Raw genomic sequence first — 27,866 nt, 5'->3', positions numbered from 1 at the left:
TAGCATATTCCAGGGTTGAGTCCCCTAAAGTGGTTGTGGGGGCCCCAAACAGCTTGACCACATAGCTGCCATGACAGGCTTAGGGACTCAGACACAGCTGCTGTGACAGGCTTACTGGCAGGCATCACTCAGACCCAGGAAAAACCATAAACTGATCCCACCCAGGGGGAGCCAGCATGTAAGGGGAAATACCTGACATTCCAAACATTCCCAGCACACACCTAAACCCCTAGACAAATGTCAGCCAATCAGAGTTCTGAAGCCTGGAAATTCCCTCACCCCAACCGCTGGTATAAAAACTCCACCCCACCCAGGCTTGGGGCTCTCTACTCTCACCAATGTGTTGGACAGAGAGGCCAAGCTCGGAGCTCAAAATGAAGGCTTTTTGCTTTTACATACAGAATTCGGTCTCCATGGTGGTCTTTTGGGGACCCCGACAAATTGGGCATAACATGGTCAGCTCTGAAACTGTATTAACACAAACAACATATATAGACTCAGGGAACTTGGAAGGATCAGGAGAAAGGAAAGGAAAGGGAAGAGTGATGTGATTATATTTTAACTAAAAATGTATAATATAATAAAGGAAATAAAATGCTAAAAAGGAAATCTTTTATGATAGGCATGTTAGCGGAAGTCCTTTTCCAGAGAAGAGGGAAGACCGATAAACAGGTCAAAGCCAGCTTGCTGTCCTAGGCTGTCCCTGGATGCCATCTCACCCAGTGGTACTGACCTTTCATTGCAAAGCTACATGCCCAGGAAATGGTGGGTCAATTGCAGAGAGTTGGCATCACCATGTGCTACATTTGGAGAACTAAACCAGACACTAGAGTTAGCATCACCATGTGCCACATTTGGAGAACTGAACCAGACACTAGAGTTAGCATCACCATGTGCCACATTTGGAGAACTGAACCAGACACTAGAGTTAGCTTCACCATGTGCCACATTTGGAGAACTAAACCAGACACTAGAGAGTTAGCATCACCATGTGCCACATTTGGAGAACTAAACCAGACACTAGAGAGTTAGCTTCACCATGTGCCACATTTGGAGAACTAAACCAGACACTAGAGTTAGCATCACCATGTGCCACATTTGGAGAACTGAACCAGACACTAGAGTTAGCATCACCATGTGCCACATTTGGAGAACTAAACCAGACAATAGTACAATTCTGCAGATCTAAGAGCTCCTGTGAGGAAAATAGTTTGGCCCTAAGAGTAAAGCTTCCAAAGACTGCAGAATGTCCAGCTCCTCCCTGGAGTGTTGTGACCTGGCAGCCTGCTAATCCCCCAGTGAACATGAAGGGCAGCCAGTGGGAGCCAAGTACACTAGCTCTTGTAGCTATTTATGGGATTTCTCTCTCTGTTCCTAGGGTTAATTATATTACTTTTAAAACATGGTAAGTCTGGTCGTCCTTGCAGTTTTTGGATGGCTTTGCTGTTTCTGTTTGCAGCAGTATACATGACAATTTTCTTGTGCTGTTCTCGAAGGCACTGTCTTAAATGTTCTGTCCAGCTATTAGGTCCTCTTTTCCTTAACTGCCATTTTATATAAAAGAGCAAATTACAGTAGCACCCCAAATATTTTCTTTTCACCTCCTTCTCTTTGCTTCCCACTGGCTGTTTTCCTCTCTAACTCCCTTCTTTTCTCTATCCTGCTTCCACTTCCCCTCCCTTCCCTTCTTTTCTTATTTGAGACAGGATCCCCCTGTGTGATCCAAACTGGCTTCAAACTCACAGTCATCCTGCCTCAGCCTTCTGGATTTTGGATCTGCAGGCATGTCAACATGCTGGGTTCCAACTCTGCAGTCTTAACCCACGCACGCCAAGAAAGCTGCTATAACTTCATACATAACTGGTACCAACAGGAGATCTGACCGTTTGGGGAGAGGTTCAAGCATTTATTTCCTTTTCTCACCCAATCCTGCCTGTAGGGTATAGTTTCCAGTGGCTCTGTCTTTCCAGTTCTGTCTGGAGCCCCCTCCTCCATGCTACAGCTCCTGCTGGGCCCTGACCACAGCTTCTCTTTGTGTTTTAGTACCCTGGGCTGCTGGAGAGGTGGGGTTTTGTCATGTATAGTTCCTCTGATCTTCCCTTCCTTTTTGTCATTATATTCCTTTAATCTCCTATTAGAATGTGTCAGTAGATGCCTACTGGGTTGATGCTTATCCTATGAGGTCACCTAGTACAAAGCAAGTTGGTGACTTAGGAGTCTCCCAATTCTATTGGAGAAGGCCCTTTGGAATCGCGATGTCTTCTTCAGTCTGCCTACATTTCCGGATTTATCCCTCTGCTTGCACACTGGAGCGTGGCTCCTCTTGCCTCACCAAAGGGCCAGTCCCTTAGGACTTGGTGAGTTCATTCTTTAGAGTCACAAACCTCATTACCTCTTCCTTTGCTGACTGCTATGCCTGAAGGAAAAAAAGCCTCTGTAAGTATCATATCTACTTAAATGTTCAGGCCAGATGCTGCACACATGATTGCTCCCATGCATCTTTGACAAGCACAAGCAGCCTCCCAAGCAGCCTGGGAGGTGGGGGATACAGAACACCATGAGAACAGGAGGGAGTAATGAAGTTTCTTTGTCTTGGTTTCCCCTTGACTCGGCTACTAGCACTTTCTATTATTTCGCACATGTCAAAGTAAGCGCCCCCAGTTACTCAGACATAGCCAGCTGTCACATCATGTCCCGAAACATGGCTCCTGCTCACTAGGTACCGAAACCTCTGAAGCCAGGGGCCAAACACATCTTTCTTATTTTCAAACTATTTCTATCAGGTATTTGTCAAGGCAACAAAACACTTAAGCAGCACAAAAGGTATTTTTTTAAATAATCAAAACACTAGTAAATAATCAAATAATAAGTAGTACTTTTGAAAAGAGAGACAGTAATTTGACAGATTTTTTTTTAAGGTCTCAGGTTGCAGGGGTTAAGCTGTTGTGAGACCAAAATGAGCCATCTTAGAAATGAGACCAAAATGCTTTCACCCTAAAACTAAGGCCTAAGATTTCTCCTTTGGGGAATAGGCCATTAGTTACTGAAACCAGTCAGCTCAGATTCCAGAAACCAGGAAGTGTAAATGTACAGAGTCACAAGGTAATCACGAGGTAATGCCAGCCTCACTATGGAATGTCCTCTCCCTGGTTTCCAGGGTAACTGACCACAGAAATGCCCCCACCTGAGGGCAGCCAATGAGAAATGGTGGTGGGCAACCACTCCCTTAGAAGTAATTTCTAGAGTCCCTAGAAGCGAGCCAATCAGAATTGTACCTGTACTAGCACCCCTAAATGATGTAACCTTGTGATTTTTCCCTTTAAAAGCTGAGCTTGCAGATAGGTGGGCACTTCCTCCAGCCTCCACTGCATTGGATGTATTGGACGAAGACCCTGCCTAGGCTTGTATTTCTTTTGGATATCCAGAATTAAACCTTGCTTTTGCATTCTGGCATGCTCGTCTTTGGTGGTCTCTCTGGGGGTCACGATCTGGGCACAACACTGTAAATCACTATGTAGCAAAAGGTGACCTTAAATTTATGATCATCCTTTTGTGGTCCTCCCAAGTGATGAGATCATAAGTGGTCTGGTTTACATGGCACTGTGTGTGTGTGGGGGGGGGCGGTGGGGTGGGGGACGGACAGCTTGACCACAGCTGCCATGACAGGCTTAGAGGCCCAGACACACTTTCTGGTTTAAAATATAAAATTAGGAGTTAACATGTTAAGACTGAGTCCTCACCTCTATCTTGTAATAAAACTAACCACAAGATAAAATGTAAACATTTTCGTACACAATAAATTTGCATATTTCAAATTAAAAAAATAAATGTTGTCTTTACGTTAGCAAACACCTTTTCTTCATTCAGCTTTGAGAATCAATCTGAAATATCCCAGTCTGGCCACACACTTACTAGACCTTGAACTCTTACTTTCTAAGCCATTTCTCAGCACCTTGGTCTTGAACCTTGCTCACTCTGCCTCTACCTTTCAAGTCCTGAGATGACAGGTATGTGTCATCACACTCAGCTAAAGAATGCTTCTTCATAAATCAAACAATTTCTCTTTCTTCATGTAACAATACTGTGTATTTCTGCTACCATGCCTTCATGTCATGGTCACAATTCAACTTAGATTGAATTCTAGATAATATTCTATCTAGAAGGGAAACTGATCACTCCCTGCTCAATAAATATGTAACTTTCGAAAACAGATTTTAAAGCAATTCATTGTATTTTAATCAGTTGCCTTAATCTTAAGCACAATAATTTTCATGAATATCTTCTTGAATTATATGTAAATAGTTAGGATAATAAACTTAAAGCTTTAGGTATAAAATACAAAAATATCACCCAGGGACTGCTAAACCATGCTCGCAAAGTCACAAGAAAAACACATCCTGAAAATAGATCACACCCAGGACTCCAAAATATCCCTAAGCCACAGCTCACATCTACTTTACCCAGATCACATCACTGAGAAATATTTAAAATAAACTGAAAATTGGCTGAGAAAAATCACACCCATCTCAAAATCAACTAAATTGAGCAAATGGATTTAACTTCTGGCTCAGCCACTTAGCTGTTAATTAAAAGGAAATGAATTCAATCTATCAGAAAATTGAAAGTTAAAGAAATTGAGAGAAAACATTTGGCATGAAGTACATTATGGAAAAACTGTCCCGTTCTTTCACCTGTGGCAGCCATAGAGATAAATTTGAGCTACTGACTCCCAGATTAAAGCACTTAGAAGCCAGAGTAAGCATGCCCCTGCCTCACTCACCACAGGTAACAAACAAAAAGAAGATATAGTCACTTTAGCTACCTAAGACTCCCAATGGATTGAAACTGCTCAACTTCCAACGCTTGATTCTCTGGACTAATAAAACATTAATCAATGAAAGAAATTTTGTAAAAGTGCAAAATATTATATTTGTTAACTTTCATAGGAGATTGTTTTGATTAATTCCATTTCTTCCAATTTGAAGAAATCCTCTGAAGTTCCCAAAAAATCTTTGTAAAGTGCATCTATTGTTATATATGTGTAAGATATTTCCAAATATAGAATTGTTATTCAATTTAGTCTAAATACATTGTGGTCTAAATACATTATGGTCACATTCTGAATGTTTGTTCTCTTTGAATGGCACCTTAGATGCAAAACTCACCCCAAATTGTCTGTCTGAGGTTTTTTCTCCTTATCTAGAATTCTCCTCACACCGTTCACCCCCACACCTCCCATCAGCACATGGAAGGACTGGATTCATCAAACTTTCTATGTATAGAATAGCAGATCAGTGTCACTATATAGACAGACAAAGTTAAGAGAGTAAAATAAAAGGATTGTATTTAGTTTAAACTCCATCTTACTCTTTTAATTCACGTTTTAAAATGCATTCTGAAATGTGTGCCAGATGGCTTCCCATGCACAGCCAATTTCTTCCTTTACAATCCCATGAAGCATGGGTTTGCACTTCACCTTCCTTCAGCTCCTCTTCCTTTCATTTCCCACATCACCCTTCGTTGTTAACGTCTTTTCTGACTCTCATCTTCATGAATCATACTCCTGATAATTACCAATCACTTGCTAACTGTCAGTACAGCCTCATTTCACCTGTGCAGTGCCAAGCTTCAGAGCTCTGGGGTTCGAATTCTCATTCTGAATCATGTCTCTCCAAAAGTAGGTGTCTTAATAGATACCTTCCATAACTGTTCCTTTTTTTCTATCTCCACCTCTACCTGCCCCCCACTGCTAACCATTTCTTGTGTGAGCCATTGACTAGCTTTCTAATGAATCCCTTGATGCAGAAATGACTTCTTGTAATCCATCCTTTACTGCAGCAAAGTTGTGGAATGTCCCTTCTTTTTTCAACTGCCTAACTACAGTGTGGGTCAAAAGTCTTCCTGATGGCCTTCACTATTTTATTAATGATCTGAATTGTGACTCCATTTTGAGCCCTGTATCCCACTATTTCCCCAGAATAAAACAATGAAAAAAATTCCATAGAGATGTGGTGATGCTCATCTTTGTCAATGCTATTTCATGTTACTTAAGCTTTGATCAGGAAGTTTCTCCCTACTGAAACCCTAGCTAGCATTATTCCAGTTACACTACATATGCTTTTATTCCTAAAACTATCTGGAAAATTATTTCTCTTCCAGGAAAATTTCATAATCCAAGCTAAAAACAGAATAGCTTAATACTCAATGTGCATTCACCTCTAAGAGAATTTAATTCTAATTATTCACAAACGTCTGTGGAAGGAACTCAGCATTGGTCGCCTCTTACTGTGCTCAGCCAAAAAAGTTCAAATCACAAAAGTGAAGACTTAAAAATTACTTTTTAAGGCAATTATAAATGAGGTCATATCCTTTTTACTCAAGGCTTATGTGGTTACCCTTTCAAAAGCTATGCATTAGCAAATATGAGAAACATAAATACTCAAGAGCCTGGGTTTGATGGGTATGTGCAGAGTGTATTGTTTTAAAATTCTCATTATTTGTGGGTAAATATTCATGTTAGGGTTACAACTGTCACTATGCTTGGTTCTGACTTTAGTTTATCTAAGTTTTGCTTTCTAGGTTCAAATTTGATTAAAAATACTGATCAACTGAGTATTTTGTGTTAGTATCTTGATGGACCCTAGCAAATGATATACTATAATTGGGGAGTCATTATTTTTAAAAAGAGACCCTAGCAGAACACTTGGCCATAAGTGGCATCTGTGTTAGTTTTGTTATTGTTACTAAGGTGTACATCCTTTTTCAAAATAGTAAATCGCAGAAAGAACACATTTCAACTGCAGCAATGCCCTGATAAACCCTGTAAGGCAGAACTCGGCCAGAGCAGTACTCCATCCATAGCATCAGCAAGAGTTGTCTGGGCTTCAGAGTAAGCCACACAGGGGTGCTCTTCCCTGCATAAGTAAACATCTGCTTCAGGTGGTAACAGTTTCTATCTGCATCCGTGGAATCCTCAAATGCAATGACCTGGATAGACAACAGTTTGTTTTACAATAAAAGAGTTAAACAGTATGGTCTCCTTCTTCCCCCAGTTCTCAATGTCACAAAGCAAACAATACAATGTATTGGTTACCTTGGAGAATCACCAACATAAAGCAAACCAGCACTGTGCCATTTTTCAGGGTGCGTTATCTAATATTCATATGACATTCTTATCTGTAAATCAGTTTTGTGAGGCTTTGACACTGGGTTGATGAAAATATTCTGGTTGATTCTTTTGCAGTTCTAATTTTTTTTACTCATATATAAAACATTTTCCTTTATAGAAAACTGTAATTTTCCAAGACTTGCTGGGTAATAAAACTAAAAATACATTTAAACCAGAGAAAGTAGTAAACTGAATGTTCAGAGAGGAAATTTACTTTAATAAACTTCAGCATTTTCCAAAATTCTGATTTTTTTTTGTGCTTCATATTTATAAAGACCTTTTGCTTTGGAGTGAAAATAAGTAACTTGATAGTTGGTGGCACATAGGCTCATCATTTCTGGAGATCTCATCATCTGAAGACAGGTTTCTTACAAGTGAAATACTCCATACCACACTGGTGGTCAGAGGTCTTTAGTGAGCATGCTAAAGAAAGTGCGTAATTAGTCCAGGGATGGCAGTGTATGCCTTTTCCAGGACTGGAGGCAGACGGGTGAGTTCAACTCCTTGAGTTCAAGGCCAGCTTGATCTATAAAACAAATTCCAGGCCAGCCAAGGCTATATAGTGAGCCCTTGTCTCAAAAAGCAAAACAAAGAAAAATACAGTACTTTGTTGCAATAACTACCACTAAAGAATTTTAAAGATTTGGATAGCCACACGATTCAGGAAAATATTGAAAAGTTATATATAATATGACTGTCTTTTTCCTCACTCACAAAGTTCTTATTGATCCTTATATCTCCTCACATATCACTTAATGTGTATGATTTCTTTAAAAAGATCAAACCTCATATCTCAATAGTTCATTTTGTCTAATGTTTAGTAAAACTGTGAAGAAAAATGTGTAAAAAAATTGCAGAGAAAACCCATCAACATGTTTTATTTTTTCTACATTTTGCAAAAGAATTTTGTATAATATATATGCATATTTACCTTATAATGCACTGATTTTTAAAGAAAATTTATTTCACTAGAAGAATAAAGTCTTCCTGTACTTCCTTATTCTTGTGATATTTTTATAATAACCTTAATTAATTTAGCATTTATAGTAACTTTACTTTTTTCCCCATTGCTGAGATAGTGAGAAAATTCCATGAGCTTCTTAATTTATATGTTTTTCACTGAAATTATTAATTACTTTTTCATTGTTGCTTTTTTCCCATATAGGTTTCTTTTTGATAATTTTATTCATTCCAACCCCAGCGGTGGCGGCAGCAGCAGCAGCAGCAGAAGAAGAAGAAGAAGAAGAGGAAGAGGAAGAGGAAGAGGAAGAGGAAGAGGAAGAGGAAGAAGAAGAAGCAGCAGCATGAGAAGAAGAGGCATGAGAAGAAGAAGCATGAGAAGAAGCAGCATAAGAAGAAGAGAAGAAAAGAAAACTCTTTCTCCCAGTGACTATCAATTACAACTACTTCTCTATAGGGAACTTTGTGACTCCTCCCGGCAGCGAAGCTATTTTTAATTCCGTAGATGTCTACGTACCTATCTTTAATTATTACCGAAGTTTTCACCAACACAAGCTATGGTGATATTTTATTTGTATTGAAATGTGATTTTATTTGTATGTTAATAAATAAAGTTGCTCGGGGGTCAGAGCTATTTGAGCCATAGTGAAAGCTGGGCAGTGGTGGTGCACGCCTTTAATCCCAGCACTTGGTAGGCAGAGCTAGGTAGGTCTCCGTGTGTTCAGGGATACAGCCAGCATTGGAGACACATGCATTTAATCTCAACTCCAACCATAGAAGACCTGGAGGTCTGTACAGACAGGCGGTCTGTACAGAAGATGAGGCGGTCATGTGGTTTGGTTTATAACCAATGAGAAGGCAGAACAGAAAGTCTATATAAAGACAAACACACAGGAAGTAGGTCTCTCTTTTGCTGAAGAGGCTAGCTGCAGTAGATGGGTAAGGCTCTTAGCTCTGATCTCTTGGCTTTCTTCTTTGCATTGGTTCTGTGTTTCTTATTTAATAAGATGGTTGGTTACATCTACAACTATCTCTGTTTGTTGTTTGGGCAGGCACATCATTTCTTCAACCAGTTCCTCTTCTCCCTGTTCTCCCAACATCGCACTTATTACCCGTTCATGGCCTAGCTTGCTCTATTTGTACATAAAATGTGAATGATACAAACTTTTCAATGAGACAAAAGAAGATATTCTAATTCCCACAGCTTTTGCTTTTCTTTGCAGTGCATGACATTACTTATTTATCTACTTATATGCATATGCAATGCACGTTTTTGTGAGTGTTAGAGTTTGTCAATTTGACACAAACCCAGAAGAGTGAATCTCAAATGAGAAATTGCCTCCACCATGTTTGTCTGTGGACATGTCTGTGGGGCATCTTCTCGATTGTTGATTGATGAGGGGGCCCAGCCAGCAATGGACAGTCCCATCCCTTATGCTGAACGAGCTAGTGGGAGCAAGCCAGGCAGCAGTGGTCTTCCCTGGTCTTGCTTCAGTGTCTGTCTCCAGGCTCCTGCTCTGAATTCCTGCTGCGGCTTCATTCCATGATAAACTATAATTTGTAAGCTAAACCAAACCCTTTCTCCCACAAGTTCGTTTGTATCAATGTTTCATCAAAGCAATGGAAAAGTAACTGGAACAATTGTATATTTCGTATTGTGCTAGAGATGACATAGTGAAAATTTTCATTCAAAGGGAGAACTATCCTCAATCACTCCCAGCTCAGGTATTTCTACCTAAGTCTTCCAAGAAGTGCCTAGACTCAGCTGAGGGTCAGTTGTACACACCGGATATTGTTCACCCTGGTTTTGAGCCTCAGATAGGTAGATGGGCACACTGCTCTTATGGTCCCCATAAACCGAGAACAGAGCCATAGGTGAGCACTCTGTTAGATCTTGGCTGCTGTGTGCACTAATTTGCTTCTTTGAAGACCCACCCCACTTTAAACAAGTCTTTGGTGCCCCAATGGATGGATGGGTGGATGGATTTCTCAGCTTCTCTAGGGCTGGTATTTTCTTACTGAGTGAATAATCTCTGAGACCACAAAATGAAGTTTAAAACTTTCTAATAATTAGAGATATAGTCTCCTTATTTTAATCCAGGTTTTGTTGGGGAGTTTTTTTTTAAGATTTTTTTTATTTATGTATATTAGTGTTCTATTTGCACAAATGTCTGCATGACAGAAAAGGTCATCAGATCCCATTATAGGTGGTTGTGAGCCACCATGTTGTTGCTGGGAATTGAACTCAGGACCTCTGGAAGAGCAGCCAGCTCTTAAGTGCTGAGCCTTGTCTCCAGCCCTGTTGGGAAGTTCTTTGTATCTATTGCACGCTATAGTCTTTAGATTTCTGTTATTTCAACATTTATGTTCCTTTACTTTCTTCTGACGCCTCACAGTTGTACATGAGGATGGGGACCAGTGTGTGTTTGAAGGTCATTTGTGTATGTGTGTGTATATCATTAGGTTTAAAGAATTTAATAAATATGGCACTGTCAAATACAAGCAGAAAAAATCAACAAAATAACCCATGACACAAATCTACTTCAGAATTCTTACTCGGATGTAATTATTATTTCATAGTAGTTGGAAAAATGAATGTTCATTCAAGCAGTGTTTCCAGGAAACTTGACTTTCACATAGAAAAGATAAATTTATTTCAGTAATTAAATATTATATTTTGTGTCACAAAAGAACTAGAAGACAAGCTGGGCAGTGGCGGCACACACCTTTAATCCCAGCACTTGGGAGGCAGAGCCAGGTAGATCTCTGTGAGTTTGAAGCCAGCCTGGTCTACAGAGTGGGATCCAGAACAGGCTTCAAATCTACACAGAGAAACCTTGTCTCGAAAAACAAAACAAAAGAACTAGAAGACAATACAAATAATTATGTACTTAATGTTACCTATATAGGTGAGGAATGTACAAAGATTTAAACACAAATAATTCTAAAGTTATACATGATTTTAACTTTATTTTTGCATTAAAATTTATGAAGGAATGCCATGGACTTAAATGTCCCTTTTAAGGCATTGAGCTTGACCTTTCCTTTGCACACTACTTTGTCAGTCACTTAGGGACCGCAGTGCCTTGCTCTACACTTTCCACTGTGGTCAGTAATCCTCAATAACTAAACTTCCTGCTACCTCTGGTGATCCAGTGACGTGTGCTCATGATGTGCCCAGGCCTCAGACTCAGACACATCTGGGCTGGCAGTCACTTAGCCTGCTGACCCTCAGGTTCTCTTTATGTGAGTTGCAAGAATGTGCAGCCTATTACGTAGTACCACTGAGATGTTCCTTTTATCTGGTAGATAGGACTCAAAAAAGACCTGAATTGAGAGGGCTATCTCCATGCATAGCAATAGTCACAATTTTGATTGTTGATACTTTAAAAATCCACTAGCATTTAATCATTTTCATTTTGGCCATTCTCGTTGTTCAGAGAGCATTGAAATCATATACAAGACTTTTCATTCTATAAATTCCCGCTTGCCCTGTTTTGTTTGCCCTAGCACCCTTTGCTCCAGCTTCAGTGAATGACAGCTACTCTGACCAGAGCTACTTAAGAGACGGAGGGTAGGGGCTGCTGTCATGGCTCAGTGGCTAAGAGCCCAGCTGGCATTCCAGAGGATGCCTGTTCTGTTCCCAGTACCCACATGACAGTTCTCAACTGTCTGTCTGTAACTCCAGTTCCAAGGGATTCTTCTGAACTCCTCAGGCATGAGGCATGCACATAGTGCACAGATATGCAGACAAGCAAAACACATGAAGTGATTTTTAAAACTATTTAAGAAAGGAAGAGTTTGTATTAATTCCCAGCTCACAGTCTCATGGCAGGAAAACAAAGTAGTGAGAGCCTGAAGCAACAGGTCACGTCGTCATGACCTCAGCAGATGACAGTGACAATGCTAGTGCTCAGCTTGCTTCCTCCACTTTCTACAGCTCAAGGTCACTTGCTCAGGGAGTGGTCCCACTCATAGTTAGGACGGGCCATCCCACACTAACGAACATAATCACCACAAGCCCCCACAAACGTGTCCAGAGGGAAAATCTCCCAAGTGAGTCTAGAACAGAATCTGTCAAGTTGACAATTTAAACTCTCACACATTCTTTCCACCTCTTTTTCCTCAGACTTTTCTTCCAATTTAAATCTTTCACTTCACATGAACACATGTGTATGCCTCAGCCGTTTTTCAAAGCCCTCTCTGCAAGTTCTATTCATAGAACAATGTCCCCATCTTTACTTCTGCAGATGCAGTATGGATTTCCAAGGATACAATACCCAAAGTGTGTATTTTGGTATTATTTTCATCATATTTTTTTATCATGGAAAACACATTCTCAGAGCATTTCTTAAGACATTTAATCACAGACATGCCATAATTGTGAGGAGTGAGGAGTGCACAGTGCAGAGTGTGCAGTGCAGAGTATGCAGAGTATGCAGCGTGGAGTGCAGTGTGGGGAGTGAGGTGCAGAGTGTGCAGTGTGGGTGTGCAGTGCAGAGTGTGCAGTGTGGGTTGCAGTACGGGGAGCTCAGTGCAGACTGTGCAGTGTGAAGTGTGCAGTGTGGGGTGTGCAGTGTGAAGTGTGCAGTGTGGAGTGTGCAGTGTGGGGTGTGCAGTGTGAAGTGTGCAGTGTGGAGTGTGCAGTGTGGGATGTGCAGTGCAGAGTGTGCCGTGTGGGTTGCAGTACGGGGAGTACAGTGCGGACTGTTCAGTGCGGACTGTGCAGTGCGGACTGTGCAGTGTGGAGTGTGCAGTGTGGGGTGTGCAGTGTGGACTGTGCGGTGTGGAGTGTGCAGTGCGGAGTGTGCGGTGCGGAGTGTGAGGTGTGGAGTGTGCAGTGTGGGTTGCAGTATGGGAAGCGCAGTGCAGAGTGTGTGGTGTGGAGTGTGCAGTGTGGGGTATGCAGTGCGGACTGTGCAGTGTGGAGTGTGCAGTGTGGGGTGTGCAGTGTGGGGTGTGCAGTGTGAAGTGTACAGTGTGGAGTGTGCAGTGTGGGGTGTGCAGTGTGGGGTGTGCAGTGTGGACTGTGCGGTGTGGAGTGTGCTGTGCGGAGTGTGAGGTGTGGAGTGTGCAGTGCGTGGAGTGAAGTGCAAAGTGTGCAGTGTGGAGTGTACAGTGCGCAGTGCATAGAGTGCAGTGTGGAGTGTGCAGTGTGGGGTGTGCAGTGTGAAGTGTGCAGTGTGGGGTGTGCAGTGTGAAGTGTGCAGTGTGGAGTGTGCAGCAGTGTGGAGTGTGCTATGTAGAGTGTGCAGTGTGAAGTGTGCTGTGCGGAGTGTGCAGTGCAGAGTGTGCTGTGCGGAGTGTGCAGTGCAGCATGTGCAGTAGTGTGGAGTGTGCTGTGTAGAGTGTAATGTGCGGAGTGTGCTGTGTGCAGTGTGCAGTGAGGCGTGTGCCGCATCTCCATTCACAGCTGCTAACATTAACACAGGTTCAGTTTGCTTATAAGCATGATGGTTAAAAGAAAGGTGAGATTAAAGGTCTTAAATTATACATGAACTGTGCTTTTTATACTTGAATTCTTTTTATACTTGAATATACATGAGGAAATTAGAAGCCATTGACTTATATTCACATATACTTACATAATAGTCATATATTAATTTATATAGCTGTATGTCAGAACAGCATCCAAGAATGGAGTCATGCGAGGGAATTGTGAGTGCTTGTGAGAAAACTCCAAGAAAACAAGACAAGAGTCTTGTGACCTTAGTTTCTTCAAAACACAGAATTGTTCTTGGAATATGTTTCCAGCTCCTCCCTGGTGTTATGGGTGGGAATGAATTTACTTCAGTTGTGGCCATTCATGTGCTTCTATAGAAAAACATGTTTTTACCACGTGTGGCTGTCTTTGTGACTGAACACTGTACTTAGGTGACTCTGCTTAACCTTCAGTAGAAATTGTCTGATGCTCTGAGTAAAGTTAACTATTGCTTGAGACTTTATCTACCTCATTTTTAGGCCCTGGTCTCCCAGGTTCATGCCACACCGAGAGCTGTAAACAGCTGCATGCATTTTCTACTTTAGACACATTGAGTATTTTCGTTTTTCCTGCTGGGATATAAATGCCTAACTGAATGTGATCTCCAATGAGCTTGTATTCTAGGTCACTTGGGTAATAGATTGGGAAGTAATATATGTACATATATATATATGAATGAGAATATATAAGAGAATTGTGCGCTCACTTACTCTCCCTCCCTCATGCTGCCCCTCTGTGCATGTGCGCACTTGCATGCTGCATGCACGTGTGTGTGTGTGTGTGTGTGTGTGTGTGTGTGTGTGTGTGTGTGTGTGACAGGACCAGGGAGTGGAGAGGACTTTGAGGAACAAGACAACAGGTAGAAGACCTAGAGATTTTGAATGAGTCAAAGATATCTTGCTAAGAACCACGAAAATATGGCATCTTCTAAGACCCTGAGGAAACTCATTTACTCTCAGCATTTACCAGATGAGGTTTCTGAAGGCAGGGAAATCACTTCTCATATCCCACAATAGTTTAGAAGTGAAGCCAAGTCCACTCATGTCCTCTAGTTTTTTCAAATAAGATTTTTTTTTCAAATATTTATTATGCACATAGAGTTCTGCACACCAGAAAAGGGCACCAGATCTCATAGATGGTTGTGAGCCACCTGTGGTTGCTGGGAATTGAACTCAGGCCCCCTGGAAGAACAGCCAGTGCTCGTAACCTCTGAGCTATATCTATAGTCCCCAAATCATGCTCTCTCTCTCTTTTTTTAATAGAACGATGTTTGGTGTCATTTCTTAGGATCAATTTACTTATAACCTTGTTTATATTGTGACTTGATATCCTTTAATATAATTCCAATATATGCTATTTATTTTAGAGGTAATTTAAAGAATTAAATGAAGTAATATATTAAAAATGTACTTTGAGTGCTATGAAATATTTAGAAGAGTAAAAATATTTGAGATGAACAATTTATGAAGTATAATAGATATTAGACTTCATCACAAAACTATAAAATATGAAGTTATTTAGCTTTTAGATACATCCTTGTTGAAGTCAGTTTTTTGTAATTTGAAGTAATTCATTATTTGTTCATTACAATTATTTTCAAATTTGACTTTATAAGTTTGCTCAGTAAATTTTTAATAAAATTATTCTTACAGCATTCATTTCTTCTGAGCTTCATAGAGTTAAGAATTTCTCTGGAGTGTGGATGGGTGAAATGGCTCAGCAGAAAAAGGGTCTTTCTGCCAAGTCTGATGAGCTGAGTTCAGACTCCGACCCGGGGAAAGGAGAAAAGTGACTCCTACAGGTTCCCTTTCACTTCCTTATATGCCTAATATTTGTGGCCCCACAATAAATAAATACATAAATAAACAAATGTAAGACAAAAGTGTATATAAAGCAAAAAAATGGATAGAAATGTAATTTACTTATAATCTCAAAAACAAGAAAAGTAATAAAAATAAAATAAATAACAAATGTCATGATTTAAATAGGTCAGGATTCATCTTTCTATTTGTATGACATTGAAACACACATCTCTTGGGGCTGGAGAGTTGGCTCAGTGATGAAAAGTACTTGTTGCTTCTGCAGAGGACCTGGGTTAGATTCCCATCACACATGGTGGCTCACCACCCTGAACATCTCCAGTTCCAGAGGAACCAGTAACCTCTTCTGACCTCCTTGAGCACCAGGCATGCACATGGTGCGCATACCACATGCAGGCGAAACACTCATACACAGAAGATGAAATAAACAAACCTAAAAAGAACCCAATTTCTTGATATTTCAAGAAAGCATACTTTTAAAAGTTTTACATTGTTGTCAAATTATTCAAAGTAAGTTTCAAGTCTAGAAGGATATTTCTAGGTATATCCTGAATTTTGACCACATTTACCCCTCTAGCTCTCTTTCTCCTCCTCTTCCCCTTTGGCTCTAGTCACTTACCTTGCTACAGTTTCCCATTAGCTGCTTTAATGTCCTGTGAGGTTTTTTTGTATGTGTGATTATATCTGTGAAAATCTATAATTCACGAATGAGAGAAAATGTGATATTTGTTTTAAGCATCTGGTTTGCTATGCTCAATGTGTAAATCTCCAGCTGCATCTATTTTCCAGGAAGGGTCATGATTTAGTTCTTCTTTGTGGTTGAAAACAATGCTATTGTGTATGTACACCACATTTATTCATATATTAATCTACTGGTAGATACCCAGGTTAATTCTTTAACTTGGTTATTTTGAATAGTGTTTCTTTAAACATGAACCCTGTGATATGTTGACTTAGACCCATTTGTATGTAGGGTGTGGTATAACTAGATTATATGATAGTTTTAATTTTCCAGAACCTCCATACTGATTTCATAGTACCTTGACTAATTTATATTGTCACCAGCAATGTACAAGCATTTTCTACTGTCCTGTTTTCTACTCCTGTCCTGTTTCCAACATTTGCTGTTGTTTGTTTTCTTGATAGTAGCCATCCTGACGTGGTAATAGGAAACACAATGTAATTTTTATTTGCATTTCTCTGATGGCTAAAGATGCTGAATATTTTTATATGTTTATAATTTTTACATTATCAGTTGAGGATCAAATGTTCTTTTCATGATCATATTTATTGATTTATTAAGTTACTTTGGGTTTGGGTATTTAGTTTTTTGTATTAAGTTTTTAAATTTTGTATGTTATGGAGATTAATTTGGCAGATTTTTGATCCTTTATGATATACAGAAACTTTTAAATTTCATGCAATCTCATTGTCAATTCTTAACATTATTTCCTGGCTTTGGGGTCCTTTTCATTAGAAGTCCTTACCTAGACCTGGGCCTCAACACGGCAGAACTTCCGGTCTCACATTATAGGTTTTGATATACTTTGAGTCTGTTTTTGAACGAGGTGTGAGACAAAGATCTAGCTTCATTCTTTTTCATGTGAATATTACTTTCCAGTATCATTTGTTGAAGGCATTTTCACCAATGCATGTTTATGGAATCTTTGTAAAATGCAGCTGGCTGTACCTTTCCATTATCCTCGTGATCCTCTTTAAAGATTTTGTCCCCCAAGGTACTCAATATTGAATACAATTAAGGAAATTGACAGTGGTTAATAAGCACAAAGTTATTCTTACTCACTAGATGATGATTTACCACCTGGGGCTTTTGCCATTTGTCACAGATTAGTTTATAATGGAGCACGTAGATTCTGGTGTAGTTCAATGATGTAAATGTCACTCACCTTCTGTGTCTGTTGCTCCCATTCCTGGCTGTTTCACAACATCTTGTCCATTCTGCCCCATCTTCCCTCTGTTTCAAAGAAAAAAAAAACAACATCTTTAGTTATGATCCCTCTAATACAAAAGGGGTTTGTTTTGGAGCAAGAAACTAACATTACATATTCAGAGTCAACTGTGGATGATTTAAATGGCAAATATGCAAGCAGTTAATTATGCTATGTCACATTAATTTTAGAATGGGGACTTCATTATTATTCCTAGCCAGTCTAAACATATTATCACAGAAATCAACACATTTTATTTTTAAACTCATTTATAAAAAAATAAACTCATGAAATTCTTAGATTTTTCCCCTATTTAAAAAAAATCTTTCAACACACAAACAACTTAAAAAATACTCACATTAACAGAGACTACATGGTTCTTCAATATATGTATATATACACAGTAGCTAAATCTAGTCAAACATACCCACATCCTCAAACATTTATCCTTGCTTTTAATTTTTCCCAAAGGAGCTTTTTTTCAAGGAGCTATATCTTTATAATAATGAAGTGTTATAGGTTCTTTAATGAGAAAGTAAATAATGAATTAAGTAACACATAGAAATAATTTCGTAACTTAAATAGGTATTTCTTAGATGATAACAAGTGGCCAATAGGTATATGAAAAAATTCAACACCACTAATCAGGAGGTAACAAATCAAAGCAGCAGGGAGACATTGCATTACACTAGGAGAAATGTTTCGACATATCAAACAAACTGCCATGAGTGAGGCAAGGAGGCAAACTTACACACTACTTTGGGAATTTCAATCAGTATAGCCATTATGGGGAACGGTATGACCTTCATCAAAACTGAAAAGTAAATTTTAGCAGTGTGTCATGGTCAATGCAGAGACTCATAACCCCTCGAAGTACTGATGACAATGACTGCTAACCCTAAATGTAACATCTGTTTCACCCACTTCAAGGAAGGCAAAAAGACTGAGTGAGCCAGAGGACGAGAAGGAATACTATAAAATGCTATCCTCTGGGTATGAAATGGCTTTTGCTGTCACAAACATATTGTATTGTATTGTGAATACCTGCCTGACTTGTATACATATGATTGGAAATGAAAGTGGTGGGGACTGGGAGGAAACAAATTGAGAAGAAGGGAAACAACATATATGAGGCTATGAGAAAAGGTATGGAGAGAGAGGAATATGATCACAATGCATTGTATACAAGAAGAAACCAAGAATACAGTACAAGAAAAAAAAAAGCTAATGCTGTGGATAGCGCTCTGCATAAATAAAGTGCTGATTGGCCAGTAGCCAGGCAGGAAGTATAGGCAGGACAAGGAGAGAGGAGAATTCTGGGAGGTGGAAAGCTGAGGCAGGGAGATGCTGCTAGCTGCCACCATGACAAGCGAGATGTAAGGTACTGGTAAGCCACGAGCCACTTGGCAACTTATAGACTAACAGAAATAGGTTGATTTAAGATATAAGAACTAGATAACAAGAAGCCTGCTGCAGCCATACAGTTTGTATGCAATATAAGTCTCTGTGTCTTTACTCAGTTGGGTCTAAGCGGCTGTGAGACTGGCAGGTGAGAGAGATCTGTCCTGATGTGGGCCAGGCAGGACAAGGAAAACTCTAGCTACAAGCTAACACTGAAATAAAGACTTTTACACTTAATAAAGGTTAAAAGTCAAACTACTACCATGTGATCTCACAGTCCTACAGGGAAATATACATATAACAGGAATATAATCAATATGTTATAGATATCTGTACTTCAATGTTTATTGAAGCTCTGCCACAATATTAATAAAATCAGTGTCAAATCCACCAAATGGGTCAGTGAATATCTCTCTGATGAATGCTTAAAAAGACAATGTTAGATGGGCAGCAGAAGGCACTATTAATTATAGAAAGAATGGTATCCAGTTATTTGGAACAACAAGGGTGGAGCTAGACTACACTGAGTTAAGTGAAATAAAGCAAGCACTGAAAGACAAATATTGTAAGACTTCACTCATATTTAGAATCTAAAAATTTCCATTGCACAGACATGAGAATGTTGTTACCAGATGCTGGGAGAATAAGGAGGGGGAAGACACAGGGAAGGCTGCTTAATGGGTTGTTAGTTACAGATAAACAAGTTCTAGTATGATACTTTACTGTAAACTGACTGGACCTAACAATAAGGCATTCCAAAAAACCTTAAAAGCACTCTGTTTGTCTTCACCGTGAAGAGTTGAGAAATGTTTGAGGAAATCTTTTCTTGAGCATTGCATAGTGTATATATTTAGTCCAACAGATACACATTTGTGTCATTTAGAAAATAAAAAAAAAACTATACCTTAAAATATTTTAATAACATAGACTTTTAATTCTACTTCATGAATTTTTAGGTCCTTCCTGCGTTTTCACGTGTTTTAAACAAACCACTTTCATATCACACTGCCTGCTCTTTTCTTATGGTTCTGCTGTCTCTTGTCATGTGGAACCTAAACCAAAGGACGTGTATGTATGTATGTATGTATGTATGTATGTATGTATGTATTTGTTTATTTGAGGACAGTGGAAAACTCCTATGAAGATTGAGCCCAGTGCCTGAGTAACTATAGATAGTCAAATAAGTATATAGTATTAATAATTAGACAATACATTTAGTAACTGAATTTAACCAAAAAATCTGTCACATTTCTAGTGTCTGCCTCAAGGCTTTGGTCAAGGCAACTGGAAAAACACTTTAAAGTACTTTAAAACTGTGAGAGTAGAATGCTGGCTGGATACCATCCAAAAGGCTGTAGGCTACCTTTTGTTGCTTCAGATGGAGAAAAGTTCTCATGACATCAGTGGATTTTGGAATTGCCTTTAAATGCACTTGCATTCCATCACAACATGGTGGAATAATACTCAAATGTGTGGTGACTCACGCCTTTAGTCCCAGAACTTGGGAGACAGAGGCAGGTGGATCTCTGTGAGTTTGAGGCCATCCTAATATACATTGAGAGTTCCAGGACAGCCAAAGCTACATAGTGAGACCTTGTCTTAAAACAACAATAACAACAAAAAACAACACACACACACACATGAACCTTAAACATGCTAAATGAGAGCATGAATTGAAGAGTGCCTCGATACGAAAACTTCTAGATTGTAATTCTGATACAGAAATATTTATTAACAAATATTTATTCTTATTTCCACAAAACGTTGCTGATTTCCTGGATCTACTAAAATTGTAACTACTCTTGTATCATAAGAGTCTAATTATTTCTGTTAAAAAACTGCCTTTAAAAAATCCTCTTGTCACTGTATTCCAGATGAGTCTGAAACGTTTCTGTATGTAATAAAAGGAAACATGTAAATTTAGAAATCATTTTATCTTCAAAGTCACTATATTGTTCCATTGTAACAATTTTAGGTCAAATATTTAAGCACAGAATTCTATTTAATGATTATGTAAGGACCATGTGCATGCAGATTATATAATTCCCAACATTTGTATGTATGTATATGTTCATGTTTGTATATCTGTGAGCGATCTAGATGTTTATGTAGATTGTCTCTATATGAATTCGCAGTCTGCTTAAGCAGAATACAGAATTTCATTTCCATTTATTTAATTCTGTTGTACTGAAGACTGACCCCAGGCTTGTTCATATTCTAGGCAATTGCTCCACCACTGGGCTATATTTCCTGCTGACTTTCAATTTGTGTAATTGTTTCATTAAGATGAAATTAGTTAGGTTAAATAAACTAATGCTAAGGGCTTAGCTGCAGTATGTATGCTGGGAGAATGAACCAAAATGTGTCTTGTTCCTAGGCAAAACCCAGCTAAGGATGAGCATCACTTCAGTACTGCCAGAACAGCCGATCAGAGTATTGAAAATGACTATACTTACATTATGTCAAGTTTATGAAAATTGTTATAATTTTATTAGTTTAATTAATAAAAAATCAGACCTGAGTCATCAATTTTATTTTTTAAAGATCATGCCTGAAAATAGTCTTTATTTCCTGTGAAAACTGAGTTTAATTTTTAAGAAGTATCAAAATGTGCAGTAAGTACACCTGAAGAATGCATGAAATCTTGGAGCACACTGGAATAGGGAAACTAAATGTTGTGCAGCTGTGAGTTGTGTGAAGCAGGCAATTTTCCCGAGTTCTCCACAAATTGTCTCCAATGCAGAGCATTCAGATGGCATATGCTGTACCTTAAACGTCCAAGTCAACCACTCTATAGTTCTTGAACACTTGTTCTAGGTCAGATAACACTGTGGGAGACACAGAGAGACACTGAGAGAAGGAACAAACCATGTGTCTCACATATGGGAGACTTTTCTTTGTGTCCAGTGGTGAAATGATTGTCTTCTACGTACACGATTTTGAGAGACATTTGTTCAATGAGGAAAGAACATTAAAAAAGAAAGAAAATGGGAATATGATCATCTTTTTACCTCAGGCAGTAAGACAGATGCTGAGGAAGTAAGATAATTTAATCTCTGGAATTTTTGACTTCAACCTCAGTGCTAAATTATATAGTCTGAGAGATCCAGACAGACTAGAAGAGTGTTAGATTATTTGTAATACAGTCTTCATAAATTCCTATGATATTCACAGCCTAGAGAGAAATATAATGAATTCTCTTAAATTCCTGTTATTTTTTCCAGCAAGATTATCAGAAGTGAGATATTAATGAGATCAGGTTCTTTTTACGAATGATCTCCAATAAACAGAACTGATGAAGTACAACCACTCTTTTTGAACCCATAGACTAAAGTTCAAAGATAAAGTCATATAAGAAAAATCTCTCAGATGAGCTGGGAATAGAATAAGAGTTCCTTTAAGGAGGAAAAATGTCACTTGGAAGCTATAAAATCAATGCATTATTCTCAATTAAAATTTGTTTTCCCTATTATTTTACCTTCTTGAGATGAATCACTAACTATAGAATTACTGTAGGGCTCAAAGGGGGTATTTCTGTAATATTTTGTAAGAAAATCATTATTCCGCTGCCCGAGAAGACTTCACACTGCTGGAGAAAATGAAAAGACCTTTAGCTGTCCTGGCCAGAGTCCTGAGGTGCCCCCTGTCACAGCAGCTCCCGTGCGCCCTGCAGCACAAAGCAGCAAAGGACGGCCGTGTCCAATACAGCTCGGCCAGGAAAGGTCATTTTGATATGCTTTTCATGTGTCGTGACATAGCCTCCTTTTTAACATTAAAAACTGTGTCGTTCAAGGTCCTTATGAAAGCATACATGGCCTGCTCACATGTCTGCATACCCTGGCAGTGTTTTCAATCCCACAAGATTAGTTCATGGAAAGGAAAATGGAAGGTCTACAAGTTTAGATTTTGAAACTGGAACAGACATAATCTACAATCGATCTAAATCCATTCTATCACAATCTGCTTTAGTTTTTCATCTGACTTGCAAAATTACTGTCGTGAGGCTTAACATCGTATGAATGAGCTGTATTCCCAGAGAAGGAATGTTTCTGGAGCAAGTTTAGAAATCACGAAAACACTTCAAAATCTTCCATTTTAACTGCAGAGAGGTTTAGAGTTGAAAAGTCTTAACGATTATCCCAATTTGCCATCTGTTTCAAAGATGCTATGAATTCTTCAAATGTGAAATCTCTCCTGATTAAAAAAAAAAAAACCTAATCTGAGTTATTGTCAAATATGAAGGTTGATGTCTGGTCATCGTGTGATGAAGGCTTCTCTGCGTTATTATTCTAACAGCTTTTATGTTAAATTCAGGCAGTGCAGGTGAAGTCATCAAGCTAGTCATTTGCATTCATATTTAGAATTAATTGAAAGAATCCAGTCGTCCCTGAACACCTGATTCTTATGTAGGCATCAGCAGTTCAGATGCCCAAGGACAGTGATTCAGAACTGGATAATTACTTTGTTTTTCTCCTGTGAAATGTTAAGAACGGATTACTCACGATGCTGTTAAAATTGCAGTTTTGTTTTTATAAAAGAAGCACTTACATCCTTGGAATGGGAAGTAGATTAGTCTCCCCTGCCACGCTGCCGCTTCCTTCACTGTCCACGCTATACCCACTGCCAACGCTGCTGCCCGAGGAGCCGGTGGACACGGAGCTCTCTGCAGGCCGGTGATTGGCGGGCTTTGCTGCATGACGTGGGGAGAGCCAACACCAGAGTCAACAAGTGAGGTTCACTTTTATCTCCAAATGTAAAATCACACATGTGCATAAAATTCATAGAAAGGACCGGCAGGAACAAAGTGTTCCCTCTTCCTCAACCTGCCCGTCCTTTTCATTTCTTTAGCCGGTAACGCACATTGGCAGCATAGAATTCCTTCATGTTTTAATACACATGAAAAAAAATGTACCGGGAAACACATTCCTATTTTTAGACTCAGTTAAGTAGTATGCCATTCTTCCACTCTTTTTTATCTGTGCAGCATTACGATAGTGCTGTGGCAAACAAGACAGGGTTTGGGAGACTTCACAGAGAAAATATTTTAACAGAATAAAAGAAATTGCACAATTACATTCCATGTTAATAGTCAGTAACCGGATAGTCTCATTAGAAGGGAAATGCATGACAGAATAGATACTTTACACGTGGCTCTACCAGCTCTCCAGGTGTTTTTGTTTTTAAATTTAAAGTTTTTTCTTAGGCATTTTGTAACTGATGTTACAGAGTTTTCATGAGTTTCAATCTTGAATATACGAGTCCACATACCCATAGAAACATATACACATATGTTTGTGCTATATATTATGGAGGAGCATAGCACTGACGTCTGGCAGAGCTCCAGATTGAAGGAGATGGGGCGGGGTTTGCCATATGCAAAGTCGGAAGAAGAGAAAGACCGTGCTTGCGCAAACTCTGCGAGGTAGAAGTTATTTAGCAATTACTTGAAGGTCCTGATATGCATCCCTTGCCAGATTGATTGACCTATCGTCTTCCTGATCTATGCTCACTCTGTAGACCCCTAAAGCTGAGCTGTTGTGTGCAGAAACAACGCCCTCATAATGACGACCTTTTAAAGCCTGAGATTAGGAACGACATAAAACAGGAGCCCGATGGGTTGCTGGCCTTCCCATCGGGTTAATTCCCGAGGCCCCCACTTCTTTCTTGGAATTTACAGTCTATGGCTGTTGACCAGCGTCTTAGAGCTCACCTGGTCTTTGACAATGAATTTATCTGATTCTAAGTGTAGAGGTGTTCCAAGCTACAAGACTACTCAGCATCCTTTTCCTCAACATGCATACCACTGTTGTACCACGAGGCCCGGAGTTGAATGTGTTCTTGCTACCGGGTGAAGGGTTGATAATCACTTCGTATTGAGAGACCTATGTATTTCTTAAGAAGTCTATAAACAGTTGATTCTTAGTCTGGAGGACTTATAACCAATATAGCTAAATAAAGAGAAAACTCAAAGAAACTACAGGAAACAAGGCTGGTAGGGTAGCTAGTGTCAGGTCTTGTAAAGAATTTAGCTTTTCCTCTACATCTTCCTTTTCCATTACAGCAGTAAGATGTCCTTACAAGCTACCAAATAATTTCATATCTGTTCCAATGATGGTAGAATTCCTTCCTCAGAACAGGAAACAAGAAAGGATTTTTTTTTATATTAGTCAGTTTATATATCTTATCTATATGCTTATAAGTTAAAACCTGCTACTTAAAAGGTCTGAGTGATAGCCACCAATAAAATACTAGTTACCTATATAGATCTAGATTTGTATAAAATAATAGTTCTAATATTTGCTAAATATTTTATTCAGTTTATGTAGAAGAAACCCAGATTGCATATTTACTGTTAAAGAAAATATTTTTAAGTGCATAATTTAAAATATAAATGCAACATGACTAGAATATTACTTTATGAATGTGTATACACGAATTAAACTTCATAAATAAACTTCATAATGATTCAGATTATTCTATTAATTCAGACAAATGAAAGTTATCATACTTTAAATTGACATTAAATAAAACAACTCACTAGATTTTTAATGGTGGACAGTACAACATTGAAAGAAAAACATTTTCATTAACCCCCCCAAAAAAAGAGAGAAAAAAACAAAGCCAATCTCATTGTACTGTTTTCAATGGCAGTTAATAGACAATAATTTAAAACAACTTAATCTTACCAAGTTAAAACAATTTTTATCTAAGAGCAAGCACACTGCATATCCGAATTGCTACCTTATAAGACATATGTCTATACTAATTTATTTGTGGATGTCAACCAGGTTGTCATGGGCTTCATGCATTTCCCATTTGCTTCCCATCAGAACAGGTCTTAATTCTGGAGGATCCAGTATGCAGGATCAATATATCATTTATGGAGATGGTGACTTTCTAATTTGAATGGTATTTGTCACATTATTGCCACATTGCTAGCAGTCCCTCGATATCTGACCTCGAACAATGATCAATTAGTATTTGATGAATTAACAAATGCATTAATGAATGAATAGCAATGCCAGTGATTCGATCCCTAAACCAAACACCAAGAATGCCATAATGATTTAGCAGGCAGTATTTCATATTTTTCCATATTGTCTTTTAAAGGAAATATATACATCTCTCATAAAAAAGTGACACCTGATATGGAAGATTTTCCTTTCCTTTTTTTTAAACTAAAGAAACCTGCTGAAATCATTTTTTTTGTAGCTTATTAGAATAAGTAATGGCAATTTTTATCTGCTATAACATATGGAAAAATGTAATCAGTTGACTAGGCGTTTAATCCCAATGCCCTCAAAAATTGGTTTAATTCAAGGCATTTAGTGCTAATATACTAAATACTGAAAGATATAGATTTATATATAACAAAAAGTTAATAACAGATCATATATAGCATATGAATATTTACATTGTAATGATGAAAGAAAATACTATGTGTAGTAATGTTGTGTGGAGCAATCACGTTCACAAAAGCTAGAAGTTGTTCATTTCCTGGTATACAGGCAAAGAACTTTGAATGTGATTTAAATCTAGTATCTCTTTTTTTCCTGCATTTTGAGTGAAATAACGTACAAACATTAAAAGCTTGGTCTTCCATGATCTTATGATCTTTGAAATACAGCTTTAATAGTCTACCTGTTTCCCCTCCCAACTCCTTGAAGCAGAGTTTCAGAATTCATATAATACTGTACATGAATGTATGCAACTGTGTATTGCATAGTAAAATGATCATTTCACAAGTGAACTGAAGTTTTTAAAAAATACCAAACATATTTTTTGGAATAATTTTTAGATATCTGCTTTCATTTTGAAATGCTAATCACAAAGTTGCCCACTGCAGGAAAGGCTGAACGATGCACATATGATGGGAACGCTTGCCGATGTGCATAGGGCAACATCTTAGAAAGTCCGTTCCTTCTCGATACTCGGTTACTGAGGAGTCCTTTCAGTAAAAGTTTGACCTTCTTGGAGGCAACACAAACTGTTTAAAATTTCTCTTTGTCATAGCTAGATGCCTTCTTGGTTGCTAATCCTCCTTAACTATGGCACTGTCCCTTTGCACATCTGTCTTCACCTAGTGTTCTCTAGTGGGATGCCCTGCCCCCTCCAGTAGACATGACGAAGCAAAGCTATCATCCTAGCTACCACAGGATGGCAGCACTACTTTCAGAGAGCTCACCAAATTGTAGAACTGAATGCAGGTGTGGAACCCTGGCCTTTAAAAGCCGGCGAAGAAGTCTAAAGGTCATCTACTCTAGACCCACCATTTCCCCATCAGAAAACTAATCCGGTAAAGATTAGTACTGATTATGCCATACAGCTAATGAGAGAATTTAAAACTGCCAATAGTTGTCTCAAACAAACAAATAAAAAACTCAAGGGCTTCGCTTACACTAGAATCCAGTGCTTAGTATAGACTCAGCCTTGCTGTTTGGGACAGTGCATCACTAGTCTTACGGCTGGAGCAGTAAAGACCGATTTCTAAGTATTTTCAGAATAATGCCTTACCTGGCAGTGTGGAGAGAGTTCCTGAATAAATTGATTTATCCAACACTAAATCCTATCTTTATAGACATAGTCTGTTTGATTTTAGGAATGTTTGAAATGACAAGAAATTAATCAGTTATTATTTTGTTTTTAGAGGAGTATGATAGATCAGAACTATTTATCTGAGACCATGTGTTCTAAGATCTTTTGGGGTGTGTGTTAACTTTAGGGACCATTTCTTCCTTCCTTTCCTCCATCCCCTGCCTCCCTGTCTCCCTCCCTCTCTCATTCCCTCTGTCCTCCCCTCCTTCCCTCCCTCCCTCCTTCCTCCCTTCCTATTTTTAACCTTCCTTCCTCTCACATTACTGCCGCTGCTAATTTTTGTACTTAACTCTCCTGAAGGAATTTTCAGTTTCATCTCCTTTTCTAAAATGCTCTATGAATGTGGAATTGAAAATGTCAGCTTTTAAGTTCAAATACGACTAGCATTATTCAGTATGTTTTCCCTTAAAATTTGTCTGATCACATTTGTGCGTATTTTCCATTACAGGTCAGGATTATTAATTTAAAGAGAGATGTTGCATTTTGTAATA

General features: G+C 38.7%; 1 protein-coding gene across 7 annotated transcripts in view; it reads right to left on the bottom strand.

Moving 5' to 3' along the window:
* Positions 1-27,866, bottom strand: part of Pclo (piccolo presynaptic cytomatrix protein) — a 337,199-nt gene that overhangs the window by 21,259 nt on the left and 288,074 nt on the right. For all 7 annotated transcript variants that reach the window (XM_037203548.1, XM_037203551.1, XM_037203549.1 and 4 more), the window contains 2 exons: positions 23,329-23,470; positions 17,338-17,405 (listed from right to left, as the gene is read on the bottom strand). In XM_037203548.1, the coding sequence (XP_037059443.1) occupies positions 17,338-17,405; positions 23,329-23,470 (210 nt within the window). The remainder of the gene's footprint in view (positions 1-17,337; positions 17,406-23,328; positions 23,471-27,866) is intronic.

Source organism: Peromyscus leucopus, chromosome 3 (genome assembly GCF_004664715.2).
Source record: "Peromyscus leucopus breed LL Stock chromosome 3, UCI_PerLeu_2.1, whole genome shotgun sequence".
Classification (NCBI taxonomy): Eukaryota; Metazoa; Chordata; class Mammalia; order Rodentia; family Cricetidae; genus Peromyscus; species Peromyscus leucopus.
This window is presented reverse-complemented; position numbering and strand designations above follow the sequence as displayed.